This window comes from Cuculus canorus, chromosome 2 (assembly GCF_017976375.1).
Source record: "Cuculus canorus isolate bCucCan1 chromosome 2, bCucCan1.pri, whole genome shotgun sequence".
Classification (NCBI taxonomy): domain Eukaryota; kingdom Metazoa; phylum Chordata; class Aves; order Cuculiformes; family Cuculidae; genus Cuculus; species Cuculus canorus.
In genome coordinates, this window is record NC_071402.1 from 145276848 (window position 1) to 145293513 (window position 16666).

Consider the following 16666-nt stretch of genomic DNA (forward strand, 5'->3'; position numbering starts at 1 on the left):
GATTCTAATACTAGCATAGACGCTACTTTTTAAATTCTACACCACAACAGAATTCTGCAGCAGAAAATTGTTCACAATGTTTTCAGAAGTTACCTGAAGTAATGTGGTGCTCACATCAAGGGCCATATCCACAGAGAACACCTAGTATCTTTAACAAAACCAAAATCCGAACCCATCTGCAACTCATCAGTGATATCAAAACCCACGTAATTTTAAATGCAGAATACTTCCATCCAGGCATAGGTAAATACTACTACTACTGTCATTTCTGCTTGGCTTCCCAATTCACTCTGTCATTTTATCCCAGTTGAGTTTCCTGGGGACAGGTACAGCTTCTTAATTATGTACTATAAATATTCTTCTGTTCAAATAGATTTGTGTCTGTCCTTGCTAATGGACCTAGACTTCCCCTGCAAGCTGTGTTACAGACAAATGTGTTACAGAGGGCAGAAACAGGCCTTAGACTGCTACATCTGAAGTATTAACATACAGATGTCCTCCTTGAGTCTGTGTCTGTCTACTTCTTGATCAAGTACTAAATATACCTCTGCATACATACTGCAGAAGTATGTTCCTTTACACGTTGGAAAAAAATAATTTTCAGAAGTCAGCCTTGATGCAAGTTCAACAGACATTTAAGAGTAATCTCTTGGATCTAGTAGCAAAATAAATTTCTCTGTGTAGAAGTGAATGAGTTACTTTACTTACGCTGTATGTGAATCAGCTGCTTTGGCATTTTAAATTCTCCGGGATATATAGATTCATAGTACGCAATATTACTTTCTGCTTCTGGAACCGGTATAACCATGTTATCCCTCTTCTCTCCATATACTTGTTGTGCCGAGATAGCCCGTTGGAGATGATGTTCCTAAAAACAAAGTCAAGATGAAAAATCTGAGAAAATACTTTTCAGAGCTCAGACTTTTTAAAACTGAAGGGAATTATTTCTTTGCAAATGCACTCATTCCAAATCCCTGAAATCAGATATAGGAACTCAATATTGCACACTTGACTCAAAACGCACTCCATAAACCAGATTTTTTTTCCAGTAGGTGGAGCTCTCCCTCTTACACAAACACAACACTTCAGTTCCTAAACTCAGGAAGTCAAGCTCGATCTTCTCGGCACACAAAGCTACACAAATCCATTGTTACACATTTGTGGAGAGACATTTAAGATTGATTAGACATAGATTATAACAAGTAGCTGCAGACAGATATTCACTCTGGTATTATTCTGCAGTTGCTAAAGCCACTTATTGCTAGTGATGTCAGAAAACCAGAAAGGAGGCCTACCATCATTTCCTATTAAGAGGAGAAACAGCTATTTTTATCCAGAGAATGATTGCTAATGACATTCTCATTTACTGCAATGCTTTCCATTATCCTCCTTTTCCTCTCCTAACCCATCAAATAAAGTTTAATAATAAACTATAAACCATGGTAATTAACTTTTAGCAATCTGGAATTGTTTTTCAACACTTTGTTAGTACAACCCAAATAACACATTAGTAACACTATGAGTTCTAGTAATATTCTAATGCTACTACTCAAATGCATTCCACGCGGTGCTGTCAAGAGAGTCAGTAGTATCACCACTGTGAGAGTGGCGAGACATTGGAACAGGTTGCCCAGGGAGGCTGTGGCTGCCCCATTCCTGAAGGTGTTCAAAGCCAGGTTGGATGGGGCCTTGCGTAGCCTGATTTAGTGGGATGTCCCTGCCTATGGCAGGGGAGTTGCAACAAGATCATCTTTAAGGCCCCTTCGAACCCTAACTATTCTATGATACTATCAGCAGAGTTCATACAGAGTTACCAACAAAAAAACACTCAGCAAGATGTGCACATGAATGCAAATGGTTTACTGACAATGTGACATGGCATTTTTTCCCTAGCACCAAAGCTAGTTTCTCACGTTCTCTACTGTTCCTTCCTAGGTGCAAAGTAAACCAGTGCTGCATCAGTTATGCCATTACATTTATAGCTGAGATGCTATGAACCAGATTACTGAAATACTCAAAACAGTAACTGTTGTGGAAGGGTGGCAGGGATAATCGCTTTTAATATGGAAGTAAAAACATACCAGTGTTCGTCCACTTGCTCTCAATACATCTTTGTCTGACTTGAACTTATCCCCTCTCCAGTACAATAAAGGAAGTTAACATCTTCTGTCTAAACTCTTATTTTAGCTTTTCTCTGCCTTCAAACAAGCTACTGAGATTTGATTTTTCACATCTGTCCCCCATTAAAAAGTTCCTTCACAAAAAGAGACTAGGCATGAGAATAAGACATACCATACATTTGCAAGTAAAACCCACTGGACTTTGATCCTCTACAGTGTTAAGTGCAGACACAAGTGTCACCTAAGGGATTGTGGGAACTAAAGTTTTCTTGCATACGGTACAAACTAATTTCTTTTCTGCCATTTAGTGAAGCACTGCTGCCAGACACCTCAAACCTGCGTAAGCAGTAGTAAATCTTCAGGAGTTTGTCCTAACAGCTACAACTGCTGCAGAACAGGAAATTAAGCATTATTTCCATACAGTACAGTAGGCTTCTACCTCAAATACATAGTAATAGCCAATGGTTTTTTAATAACTGCAAAGGCTTACTGCTTCATAATCATATAAAGGACTCCCGGTGCATTTATCCCAACTTATGTTTTGAACACAATTTTCTTTGTTTCAGGGAAGAAGAGGAGGTTACACACTACATTAAGGTTTAAATTTCTCTGATCCATCTCTGATACAGAGATAGGCACTCCTTGTCAGTGTCAGTGGTCTACGCTAATTTCCTATCAGGCTTTAGTAACAAGCATTTAAAATAAAAAGCTTAACAATATTCTTGAAACAGAAGCACAAATCATAGTTTTGCCCAATTTCCACCCCAATTATGAAAATACTCAGCACTTGAGCAGTGTTAGTAGACCCACATATTATGAAAGCAGCTGGATAAAAGATCCTCCACTGAAACAGGTCACTTAATCTGCTGTTCATATTCATTTCAATTCACCACAAGAGACAGTCCACTAAAGAAAAGAAAATAAGCAGACAATGCAGCCTACTCCCTTCACATGCCCATGCACCAAGTGCTCACTTATTTGGACAGAAATCCACAACAGCAACTTTGCCATCAACTTCAATATCTCAGCATATCTCTCTCTCTCCTGATAATACACATAATCATGTGCAGCTGGTAACTCTGGAAGCACTCATTTTTGACATGAAAGCACATTAAACACATACAGTTAACTAACCTACTACAGCTTACAGTTTCTACTCTACAGGCCCCCTTAACTGTAATGGCACAGCGCATCTCATTCATCTAAAACAAGAGCCTTCCACTTAAAAACACAGTGGTTTACTCAGTTTGTCATAACCATATTGAATTCCAAATTCTACTTAAGCACACTGGCTGTCCTTCGTGTTATCTGGATTTAATATGTGGATGTTGTAGTCCCATATCACTCCTGAAAAAAAGGCATTTGAAGACAGACCTATTCAGAAATTTAACAAATCTTTTCACCTTGACTTTTCATTCAGTTCCAGATAGTTTCCAGTCTTCCTAATACTCTCACCATGTAACAGATTCTGTAATACTGTTTCTATTCACTGTATAAGAGAGCAGTATCAAAAAGCCTTTTTTAAAAGTCAAGATACAACTATCCACTTGGTCCCTTGCCCCACTACAGAAAGAAGTTAGACTGGATTAACTGGTGCTAATTCTTGAAAAACTCCTATTTGCTGTTCAGAGATGAGGCTCTTCCAGGTGGTTACTGGGATAAAAATAATTTACATTATCCATATTCCTCCTCCAACTGCTGTTCAGATAGCTTGTTTCTAAGCTTTTAGCTTCTACCTTTTCAACAGGCTGTTACGGGGCTTTGCTTTGGAGGTCTTTTGCGGGTTTTATGTTGTTTTTTCAAAGAAGCACAGTTGAATAGCCTTTTCTCCTTCTCCTCTGGAATATCACCTGCCCTTCAGGCTGTTCCTTGAATTCCCAGCATGAATTTTAGGTGGGTTAGTCAAGCTCAAAGGCTGTAATTTATCATGTTAGAAGGAAACTCATCTCAGAGTTAGCTACCACTGCAAGGTACAGTCTTGTGCTCCTTGCTGTCATTTTCCATATTACCACTGCTTTATGCCAGATGGAACCTATGATGACAGCCTAGGGAACCAAAGCCATCTCTCTCCTGTTATTTCCCCTGAAAACAATTAGAAACAATTAGTCTGCTGACAAATTAGCTCCTTGAACTGCCAGAGGACAGGAAAAGGCAGTAGGGAAAGGGAGGAAGAGAGAAAGATGACTCCCTTTGATAGCAGCTAGCTATTAAACTGGCTTTGTTGCATCACTAAATTAAAAAACATCTTTCTAAAATGAGTACCAAGGGTGAAAAAAAGATTAAGACATGAAAAGCTATGGCAGATAAACATTTCAACGATACCAGTAATAAATACAATCAAGAAAGCTTACCCTTACTACAAATATTTACAGAATATTCTCCTCTTCTCCTGCATATTCACTGCTAGATGGATCTCACCTTGTTTCTCCTTTAGAGGTAAACCACATTAATTGTTCACGTATTGTTCCTATTAATCAGTTTCCATTTTCAGTGCATTCAGATTTCTGGTTAAAGGTTCCTTCTTAATAAAAGTAAGTTGGATAGCTGCAGTTGTCTTACAAAAAACTCAGTCTCAGCTACCGCTGAATGCAGAAGCCTTAGCATTTTCTTCCTCCTCTCTCTCAACTTGCTTAGCTTGGATTTTTCATACATACCTTGTTTCACAACACATACTTATATAAGGTAGTTTATTTTCACTGAAACTGCCTCCTACTTCTACATTTAGCAATTTAAAACCTATTAATCAGGTTGCCATCTAGAAAAGCTTCCCTCTTTAGCTGCTTTCTCTGCCTTGACATAAAAAGCTATCAAAAATACAGCTGTAGGAGTTGGTTGTGCTATGCTGCTAATTTGATCCAGTATTTTCAGAACAATGGTACTCTTCCTAAGACTTCATTCCCTCTACCTCGTAATAAGACTTATCCGAATTTGTGTTTAAAACTACACAGAGTTCATGCAAAACCTAACAGTCTGCTTGCTCTCCACCCAGCAAGTTAATTTTCCATCAGATTAGCTCCCTGGTTATCAGGTTGGCTCACCACCTGGTCAGGCAATCCCAGAGTTAAAGGGATGTGGCAGGAGCACTCAGTCCAGAGACAGCGGGTATCTGAGGAAGAGCAGCTTCACCCCTGTTTGCAACACCCAGCCAGTACCCTGAACTACACCTTTTTATCCCACTAAATTCCTGTCCAGAAAAACATTTGGACAGTAAAAATTCCAGCACCTATCAGATTACCCGCTCGTTGTTTGAACAAGCAAAAGCTCAACCACCTCTTTCCTCATTTAGAGATCTTCCTTTATTAGACAGTCTACAAGAAAAGCCCACCAAAACCAACCCTTCTTCTGACTACCAAGAACATAGTGAGGCATGATGTACTTGAGAAATTTCCTAAGCGAAACTATATCTCAATACCATCCTTTATTTTGCAGCCCTTCCCTTCTATTAATTCCAAGAAATCAAGTATGTCCTTTTTACCCGTTCTTAATGTAACACTACTGCTGTGTTCCAAAACATCAAAGAGTGAAAAGATAATTTAAAGCAAGCTGGCAGCAAAGACGTTGGGAAAACCAGAAAGACAGCAGAGCAGCTCTCACTGTAGCCTGAAGGAATTGGAACTTTTGTTCAGTTCTGCTCTGGTAGGCAACAGGACAAGTGTCTCTTGAGTGACAGTGTCTCTCTAGTGACAGTGCAAGGGCATGGGTGTAATTCTTCAAAACAAATTTAGTATTTGCATATTTGTTGCATTTCCAGCTCACTACATTAAAAAGGCTAATTACAGTAACTAGAACACAAAAGGAAGGATACTATAATTGTGGTTCAACCCGACTATAAGTAAGGCACTCTTGCCTGCAAGTAGAAGCACAGAGACTGAAATCATGCAGTACTTTCCTTCTTTCACATTCCAGTAAGACTTGGTTAGTTTTTGACTGCTGGAATCCAGGTTACGTACAGTCTCAAAGAAAACAGGCACTGACAGAGCACAAAGGTGCCTTTGATGAAATATTTACTCTGCAGCACACCTTGCAGACTATATTCAAAGTAAGATAACCACAACATAAGTCATCAAATGACTAAGGGACATAACCCTGTCATTAACATTTGAACAACCCAAAGGGACAGAATGCACTTTACCATTACACAGTCAATTGAAAAAACATGACTGCAGTAACCATAAACACATCATCTTAAGAATGAAAGAAACAATCCACTGTTTTGTAATTTGACTGCATGTTTCTTCCAATAATTTCCCCAAATTATTCCAGAGTTTTTAAAAGAAATAATTATTTCAGGGACATCTGCTTATGAAAATTATCAAAACAGCCAACTCTGAAGTCCAGTGCACAAAGCAGAGCAGGATGTCTCCAAATTCAAGGGATTGCTCTCTCTGTTGAAAGAAGATGGGGTGGTAGAATAAGCTACATAGCACACGGGAGGAGTTTTTCAAAATATCAGCACTTATAAAAGAGACAGGAGTGAGTTCAAGTCTGTGCACATCATAATAACATAATAACAACTTTACCTCCGAAACAGGAAAACTATACAAAAGGACACTACAATTGGTTCCCAGCAATGACAGAACCAAGTCAAACCACTGCCCATCTACTGGTTCTTTGCAGACCTGCTGATTTACACCAGTCTGACTGGGGAGAATCTTCTCACATCCATCTCTTGCCTGACAGAAGTGCTTTCCAAAGTTACCATCTCACAGCTCACACCAGAATGGTTAAGATGCAAGAACTAAAAAGGGTATCAGTTTCAACAGGTAGTTGTCAAGACGCATTACGTTCAAAACAGTTACACTAAAAAAGATCACAGCTCAGATAGAATCAAGGACATACAAGTATACAAACTCATAGATCTCTCTCTTTTTATACAAATTTTACCCTCTAGGAACTTATGATCCAAAACTCTTCTACAAAAAAAGCTAAACACACGAAGAATCCAATAAAATCGCAGCTCATCTTAAACATATACACATTACTCTATAATTAATGTGAAGTAACAAAAGATCATGAACTGGAAAAAAATCAGAAGCAGTTAACTATGTCATCCAGAGGTGATGAACTGGTGCAAGAGCAACCTGGTTCTGGGCTATATCGTAAAAATTTTTGGCTGCTAAAGTCACACGAAAAAGATTGTTCCTACACCTATGTTATCTCACACTGGCAATATCTACCAGTGGAAGGGTAGTGAAGGACAACATAGCAAAGTTGCTACTAGAGTCAGCTGCACACCGCAACCCTTCAGACTAGCTCATCCCATAACACATGGCAGGACTACTGAAACAATTCTATGACCTACTGCACACAAGTCGCTCCCATCTCTCCCTTTACTTGGCTCAGCAGGCTATAGAATATGCATCCTCTCTCTCAGCCACATGAGGATCTTTGTAACCTTCATGATAGAGGAAGGTGGCCTTTTCTGGAGGGGCGATGGTCAACCCACTCTAACAGGAATCTGGATTCAATCCAATAAATCTGTGCACAACGGAGACAGAAAGGAATAAAGCAACCTAACTGACTCATTCTCTTCACTTTCTCCTCCTTTTACCTGATCTTAGTTGTCCTGTACCTCACTAATCGGACAACTTATGTCCAATACTAGGAGGATCTTTGAGAGTGATGTTAGAGAACTACCTGAAAAATTTAATATTTTTTTTAAGCCATCCCTGACTCTTATTTTTCCTTTCTCCTCCCCAGAGCCAGTTCAGGCATCAGAAATGTTTCTGTGGGAGACTCTGGGACGGGGGTAGTTATCTGCCACTGCAATGAAAGGGCTCCCCCAGGGACAGGCAAGCACCAGTAATGCTACAAACAAGGGTTAAAAACACAGAGACAGAATGCAGTAGCCATCTTTGATCTAAGTAAACTGCTCAGAGACACTCCAGACACGTCCTTTGCATTTTTCTTATCTTGAGGGTAGCAACTGGCTCTAAAGGCTTCCAGCATGACTGAAAGCGATAACGCTCAGTTCTTCCTAAACAATGGGCTTCACAGCTTATTACAGAAACACTTATTACAGAAACATACCGCATGATTTTCCTTTTATCATCTCACATATATATTCCAGTCTCACGTTAGTACATGCAAAGCAAGGACATCCTGCCAAGTTTGTTACAGCATCCCTTTCCAAATAACTGCTAGTGAAGACTGAAGTCATACTGATGAGGGCAATCCGATCCTGCCCTGTAGATCGCAGAAGGCTTCAACAGGTATTCTGGCACAAGAACAGTCACTGAGTTATACTGATCCTTGACTCCAAGGCACCAAAGCCCAGCTCCTGAACATCAGCTTATAGAACTGACCTTTGATAATGGCAAGGCAACAGTATCATGCAGCTTCTAGCTTACTGACCTCAAGTATAGGAATATCATATAACATGTAAGCAATAGTTTAAATTCAGTCACAACAAGCACACAATTGAAACAGGACAGAAGTGGTGGGTCAAAGCAGCACGATGACAGTCCTCGCTTTCCCCGTGATGTGTCCACAGGGAGACAACAGATCACACCCCTGCCCCAGGTGCAGTCTGGCCCACAAGCAATTGGAAACCATCTTACTATGATGACTACTAGCATATAGGGACACAGGGTAAACACCTTCTCACATCAATTCAAGCTGCCTGAAGATTCATGCAAGCCGTAGATCTGTAGATCTTCCCTTCTGAGGCTGCCAAGATCTCTCAATGCCCTGAATCACTCCATGCAGTAGAGAATTTTTTTTCCTTGTTATAATAGCAGAGCATAAAATTGTCCCCTTAAACTCCAAACATTGAGGAAAAACTACAGAGATCGCTTCTGTTAATCAACCAATGTCAGTCTCATGAGTAGTCAGTTAGAAGGATTCCACTGTAATTACTACAGTAATTAGAGCTCTGCTACAAATGTCAACCTAAAATAGCTGCATAGGATTAAACAGCAATTGCTCAATGAAAAAGTCATCTACTTCACTTTTAAAAATACCTGTTTTTGTAATGAACAGACTATCAAAAAACCTTGCCAATTACTAGGGGTTTTAATCTGGAAAACTGGTTAGAAACAAGGTCAGACACACCATCTTGAGCATCACAGTCAATTGCTTTCCCCATGTTCAAACCAGACGCTTCTAAGGAGCAAGGAGTCTGCTCTTTTTGCAGGAAAATCTTGCTTCCATATTCATGGGCTGGCAGCTGCAAATTATTTAAACCTTCTGGGATATTTTCACCTGCTATGCTTCTTCAGTGAATGGTGGTAGGGAGGTGGAAGATGCAGGGGCCCTCATTTGACCAAGAAGTCTAACAACATTAGACAACAGCCATAGTTCCACCGCTGTACTCTTCCCAAGCCACAGACTATCAGGAGCTGATAGCGCAAGCCACATTTATTTTAGTAGTCCAGTATGCACTATGCAACCCTAATGTTAATAAGGAGGCCTGAAAGATACTCAACACATATGCAACTTTATTTTTAGGTGGAGGAAAAAGGCAAATGTACAAGAGAGTAATAATGAAAACCATGGGGTTTAAGTGGAGTCTGTAACAAAACAACAACTGTATCTTCCTATAAGATTGTTTTGTTTACAACATCCTCATCACACTACCTCTTCTGTAGAGTACAGTTTCATAATCTCAAGCAGTTGTTCACGTTTAAATAGCAGTAGAACTTGACTGACACCTACACTTAACACTATACAGCAGGCAAGTTACACCAGGACCGCAAAACAACACAACTACTATCAAGAATACTAAGTAACAGATGGGCAGCCAGGGCACTGCAGCTGGCACAGGGAGGGCAGGGCACCTCTTGGAAGGGGGAATTCAACTAGCTGACAAGGAGTCCTGAAGTCCACAGAACCCAGCAACTGGGCAGTGTTCCATGGCAGCCTGCATCAGTCAGGGGCACCCATCCTACTTGACTGTCATGACAGAATGGTGGGCACTCATCTGAGAGCAAAGGCTCGGGCTAAGGGGGTCTGCACCCTTTACCCCAACAGTGGCCAATACCTCCACACAGACAGAACTGCTGAGAGAAGAGGCTGCGGTGCAAACCTTGGTCTGCATGAAGTGACCAGACCTTTCCCCCGGGGTACGCAGCAGAGCTGCCTGCAAAAGGTCTGCTCAGGTGGAGAAGTTCCTGCAGCAGGTGGCTGAGCTGCAGGAGGAACTGTGAAGGCTGCGCAGCATCAGGAAGGCTGAGGAGCCTCCACATAGCTGGTTCCAACTGCAGTCTGCAGCAGACCCACAGCCTACAAGCAGCCAAAACCTTCCCCCACCGGCGCACACACAGAAGGCAGGGGAACAATAATGCAGAAAAATGAAGGCTTGCAAGAGCAAGGACCATCAGAAGGAAAAGACTTACCCTGAAACCTGAGGTACCTTTACAGAACCGCTTCACTGCTTTGCAGAGCTGTCGTATCAGGAGAGATGCTGGAGTCAAGTAAAGCAGCTGGATCTGCTCCCTATATCACAACCAGTGCAACTAAGAGAAGGAGATGAGTGACAGTAGTGGGAGACTCTCTACTGAGTGGTAATGGAGCACCCATTTGTCAACCCAACCCACTCTTCAGACAGTTGAGCTGCCTACCAGGGGCTTGTATCAGGGATGGCACCAAGAGGCTGTCAAGCCTTGTACAGCCCACTATTACCCCTGCTGCTGTTTCATGTGGGCACCAGTGATACAGCCAGGAGCAGTATGAGGGGTATCAAGAGGCATTAGAGTGCCCCTGGAGCAGTGTTATGGGACTCTGGAGCACAGCCAGTTTTCATCAACCCTCACAGTCAAAGGAACGGGATTTGAAAGGACCAGTTGAATTTGACAAATCAACAAATGCCTACGGGACTGGTACCACAGCTAGGGGTTTGGTTACACAGACCATGGGACTTGCTTTGAGAAACCTGGCCTACTGGGGGCCAACAGAGTCCATCTGTCAGAGAAGAGGAAAAACATCCTTGGTCATAGGATTGCCAGGTTAGCAAAGAGGGCTAAAAGTCATCAGCGGAGGGGAACCCAAATCCATCCCAGCTCCTACCAGTTTGATGCTAGTGCTAGCAATAGATGTCCAGAGCATGGAGAAGTAACTGGTCAGCCTGAGAGCACCTGAAGAGAAATACAAAGGATCTCCTGCCAGTCAGACAGCATTGTCAGGGCACAACTTAAGTGTCCTTATGGAAACGTGCATGCACATAGCATGGCAAATAAACAAGAGGAGTTAGAGACGCGCATGTCTGCAGGGCTATGATCTCACTGGCACCAAGGAAACATTGTGGGACAGATCCTACGACTGGAGTGTTGGGATGGAAGGATATAAGCTCTTTAGGAAAGACAGGCAGGGAAGATGAGGGTGTTGCCCTCTATGTCAATGACCAGCTGGAGTGCACAGAGCTCCACCTGGGTATGGGTGAGGAGCTGACCAAGAGCCTATGGGTCAGGATTAAAGGAAAGGCAGGGACAAGTGATGTTATAGCAGGGGTTGGTATACAGGCCACTCAACCAAGAAAAGTGAGTGGACTGGTCCTCTATAATAGACAGATAGGTGCAGCCTCATGTTCACAAGCCCCCATCCTCGTGAGGGAGTTGGAGGGACAACACAGCAGAGCATAAGCAATCCAGGAGGTTCCCAGAATGCATTGGTAACTTGTTCTCTCCAACAAAGAGGGTCTAGTGGGGAACATGAAGCTCAAGGGCAGCCTTCCTACAGTGACCATGAATGGTGGAGTTCAAGATCTTTAGGACAGCAAGGAGGGTGCACAGCAAGCTTACTACCCTGAGCTTCCAGAGAACACACCTTGCCCTCTTCAGGGATCTGCTTAGCAGGGTACCATGGGACAAAGCCCTGGAAGGAAGAGAGGCCCAAGAAAGCTGGTAGATGTTCAAGGATCACCTCCAAGCTAAGAAGCAATGCATCCTAACAAGGAGGAAGTCAGACAAAAACTCCAGGAGCCCTGCATGAATGAACAAGGAGCCGCTAGACCACCTCAAACGTGAAAAAAAAGAAGCCTACAGAGAGTGGAAGGACAGGTAGCATGGGAGGAATACAGAGAAACTGTCCAAGCAGCAAGGGATCAGGATAGGAAAGCTAAAGCCCTGACAGAATTAAATCTGGCCAAGGATGGCAAGGACAAAAAAAAAGCACTCCTATAGGTACATCACTGATAAAATGAAAACTAAGGAAAATGTGGGCTCTCTCTGGAAGGAAACTGGAGACCTGGAGTACTGCGTCTGGATCTGGGGCCCTGAACATGAGAAGGACATGGATCTGTTGGAGTGAGTCCAGAGGAGGGCCACAAAGATGACCAGAGGGCTGGAGTGCCTTCCCCTATGAAAACAGGCTGAGCAAGTTAGGGTTGTTCAGTCCAGAGAAGAGAAGGCTCCAGGGGATACATTATTGCAGTCTTTTTTTTTTTTTTTTTTACAAAGGCACATAGCAATGGGACAAAGGTTAATGGCTTTAAACTGAAATAGGGGAGATTGAGATTACACACACAGAAGAAATTCTTCACCATGAGGATGGTGAGGTACTGGAACAGGTTGCGCACAGGAGTTGTAGATGCCCCAGCCCTGAAAGCGTTCAAAGCCAGGCTGGACCAGGCTTTGAGCAGCCTGATCTAGTGGAACATATCTCTGCCTATGGCAGGGGAGTTGAAACTAGATGATCTTTAAGTTCCCTTCCAACCCAATCCATTCTATCAGTCTACGTATCAACATCTGTGTAAGTTTGTTCATTCATGAGTTAAGGCCCAGCAGCTCATGTCAGACAACCAAAAAGTAGTTTGCCATAACAACCTAAACAATCCAAGCACCTCTTAAGAACTATAAGCTCTTATAAAACAGCTCATATATCATAGTTCAGTTAAAAAATTCAAATTACCAGAGCACCACCTTGAACTATGGTTATTTCTGGTTTCAAAAACACACAACAAACCCTCATATTTCAGCATTATGCACTTCACTGGTACAAGAGATAAAGTCTGAAGACAAAGAACAGTGGACCACGGTAACAACTAACAGCTAGTCTGTTTAACAAGCAGCCTTACGCAGGCTTCACAGTATCTGCATTTTAAGTACTTTATTGCTCTGTATAATACACAATGGAAATAAACTGTCATATAGTGATGAGCAGAAACGTGAGCTGCACAAATATGCACAGGCTGGCAAAGAGTACATCTAACCTTGCCCTTGAATAACAGTCACATTGTCAACAGTATCAGAGTCCCCATCTCACATTCCTCCAAATGTTTCCTCAAAAAAATGCTTTGCAGTTTGTAACTTTTACTAAGAGACCCTTCCATGTACCAAGGCAGCAAGATATCGACGGAACTGCTAAGACATCTCAGAAAACTACAGCACCCCTGCCAAAAGTACAAAAGCTAGAAGAGAGATACTCTAGTATTAGACTGTATAAGGCATCTAGTAAAGAAGAAATCTACTTAGCAATAAGTATAAGCCTAAGTTTTGTCAAAATATGTTCATGAAAACACACGTAAAACCTAACAATACTTTCCAACTAAAGTGTCTTAGCTTCTGCATTCACAACCCAGAGAAGATCAGAATTTCAGGTGGAAAAGTGCTTCTTTAACAGTTACAGTGACAGCTGCAATTGTGAATAACTTAAAATAGATTTTTCCAAAAATTACACCACTGTGATAAGCTTAGCTATGTATTTCCTGCTACAGATGTCAGTCCTCATTTTGCAAATCTACAGATTTAGACACTTTTCTTGGCTTGGAATAAGCACAGCTACATTTGAATGCACAGAGATGCTACCTAGAGCAGAAACAGGTATTAGGCTGAAAGGCTCAGATTAAATACCAGCTTACAAGTTTTTTGATCAGTGAAAATGTGTTTTGAATGACGAAGTGCTACACGCACTATGAGTCAAGTGCCAAATCATTATTCTTTATAGGTCAGCTATTCTTGGCATCTTGTAATCTCCATGTTTATTTAGATTGCCTTTAAAAACACAAGACAGACTAACATTTCAAATTCATGACCTTTTACGTGCAATTATGATCAAACTTATTTTTAAGGCTGGTATAGACACTGAACAGCTAAGACTGGTAAAAAGCAGTAAAGCCATATGAAACTGGGGAGGAAAGAAGGAAGAACAGACGTGAATGGTGAACATTTACTCTAAGGGCGAGCATTTCCCTAATGCTTGTAAAAGCTCAATGCATTGTAACTGTCATTGTTATTTTCTCTATACACACAGTGAGAGTTAAGTGTCTGACTGGGACAAAACAGGACTACTGACTAATTTACAAGGAGACAGCCTCAATTAGTTCAGGCCACACTGTTAATTGTAGCCCAGCCAAGTCTTTTTTTTGTTTTGTTGTTCATCCCCTGGCCCTCAATGAGTGGTATTTCAATACCTTTCACTTACCCCAGCATTCAAGTCAGTTTATGACCCTAATTTATTTTAAAAACCAAACACACAAACTCATAAAAAAAACACAACAAGCCACCCCTCCCCTCACCTCTCAATCACTCCTTCACTTCATGTCTATTGCATTAGTAAAAGTCTCAAACCACAGCACAAATTAAATACAACTCATCTCTCAAGAAACAAATACATGAGATTTCCTCCACCTCTCATAAGCACAGCCACTGAACTCCATCATGACAGCCACAACAAAGCTGCCAGCTTCTCCACCACACCTGCAGCTGCAGACTGTTACTGATTCTTAATGGCTATACAGGAATAAAGCTATAGTGGAATGAATATTCATGGTTTAATGTGCCTATATATGTGAATACACTCAAGTGCAATAGACATTTCTGAGAGTGCTTTGTGCCCTTCCAAAATACCAAGTTCAAGAATACAGCCCACATATCAGCATAGAAACTTGTTTAAGGACTTCAGAAAACATCCCATCACAATGGAGATCCTACCACTCCCTCTCACCACCTGGTGTCACAAAGGACCAGAGGTTTCAAGTAACATTTTGCACCTTGCATTAATTCATCACACCCCTTCTGTGCAAGGACTATTTTAGCTATATTGCCACTTCCAAGTGTATTTGCAAAAGATCATTTAGCACACTGTACCTCGAAAAACATCAACTTGACACTGCATACTTTCTTAGAGAACAAAATTCAGAACTGCCTAACATGTTATGCTTTTAAATTGCCAATTACAGTCTCAGTTTCACACCACTTACCACATTAAATGGTTTGATCATTCTATATGACTTCTGCATTCTTTCCCCATACTGAAAATGAAGAGCCAAATAGTAATTGATCAACAGAAAGCAAAATCAACACAGTAATGCAAGCTGAGAAAAACTTGGGATAAATATGAAATGTTGTCCTGGCTTCAGCTATACAGTGAATTTTCTCCCTAGCAGCTAGTGTAGCGCTGCATTCAGGAGTTAGTACGAGAATGTTAGCAACAACTAAAATCATTGGCATGTTATCCAGTTATGCTTATACTCAGTGAAGGACTCCTTAGCTTCCCATGCTCTACTGGCAAGCAGGTGCTCAAGAAGCTGGGAGGGAGCACACCCACGACAGCTGACCCCAGCTGACCAAACAATACTCCACTCCATATGACATCATGCCCAATATATAAGGGGTGTGTGAGTGTGTGCGTGTGCGCGCGCACACATGAGTTAGTTAGGATTACTGCTCAGGGATGACCTGTGTATCAGATACTGGGTGGTGAACGACTGCACTGTGCATTATTTGTTTTGTATAAAGTCTTATTTTCTTCTCTTCCTTTGCTGTCCTATTACAATGTTGTTATCTCAAGCCACAGTTCTACCTTTCTTCCCCAATTCTCCTACCCTATCCGACTATGAGGGAAGGAGTGAGTGAGCGGCTGCATGGTATTTAGGTGCCAGCTGGGGTTAAATCACAACAAATGCGTTGTTAATAAGAAATTCTAACAGAGATGACAAAGTCCTTGCCAGTATGCTATCACAAAGGAGCATCTATGGCACTTAGGACCACACTTCAACCCCAGTGTTGCAGAGGCATACTGTTTCCCTCAGGTTTATCAACATATTGAAATCTGGAAAGAAAATTCTTCAAGAGATTTTTAGAATAATAGCCTGAAGACACGAAAAAGGTTTTTTTTAAATCTATTTCTTTTGCATCTTTGGGTGTTTCTGACAGCACAATTGTTCTGATAACTAACTAGTAAAGCTCTCAAATGCATAGTATTGTATGGCTTTTTCCTTAAGCAGGTTTTACTCCTTTCCCAATTGCTAAGTTAAAGGGAAATTATTCTACAAAGCACTGTTAGCTACCCACCAATATATTCCTACTTCATCTCTCCAGTATTGTGACAAAGATTTGACAAAGTAGATTGGTTCAGTAAGTGTAAGCAATAGTAAGATGATATTCTCTCCATACCTTGAAATAATACTACTGCCAAAAGCTTGCTTGGGACCTCAAATTCCACCTGTGCCGACACTGCCTTCTGCTGAAGTGGTGGCCTGACTTCCTTCAAATCCTCAGCAATAAATACTGTCTTAAATATGAATATGTAACTCATATTTAGCAAATGTGAAACAGCAAAGTATTGAAACAACCTAGAAAGCACACTTCCTGGCTACAGTTTAACTCTAT

The 16666-nt window shown here is 41.4% G+C and overlaps 1 protein-coding gene across 8 annotated transcripts in view; it reads right to left on the bottom strand.

The window, feature by feature from the left end:
- Positions 1-16666, bottom strand: part of EPC1 (enhancer of polycomb homolog 1) — a 66343-nt gene that overhangs the window by 22507 nt on the left and 27170 nt on the right. For all 8 annotated transcript variants that reach the window (XR_008448442.1, XR_008448438.1, XR_008448440.1 and 5 more), the window contains one exon: positions 709-868. Coding sequence is in view for 1 of the 8 variants with exons in the window: in XM_054058105.1 (XP_053914080.1) it covers positions 709-868 (160 nt within the window). In the remaining 7 variants the exon portion in view is untranslated. The remainder of the gene's footprint in view (positions 1-708; positions 869-16666) is intronic.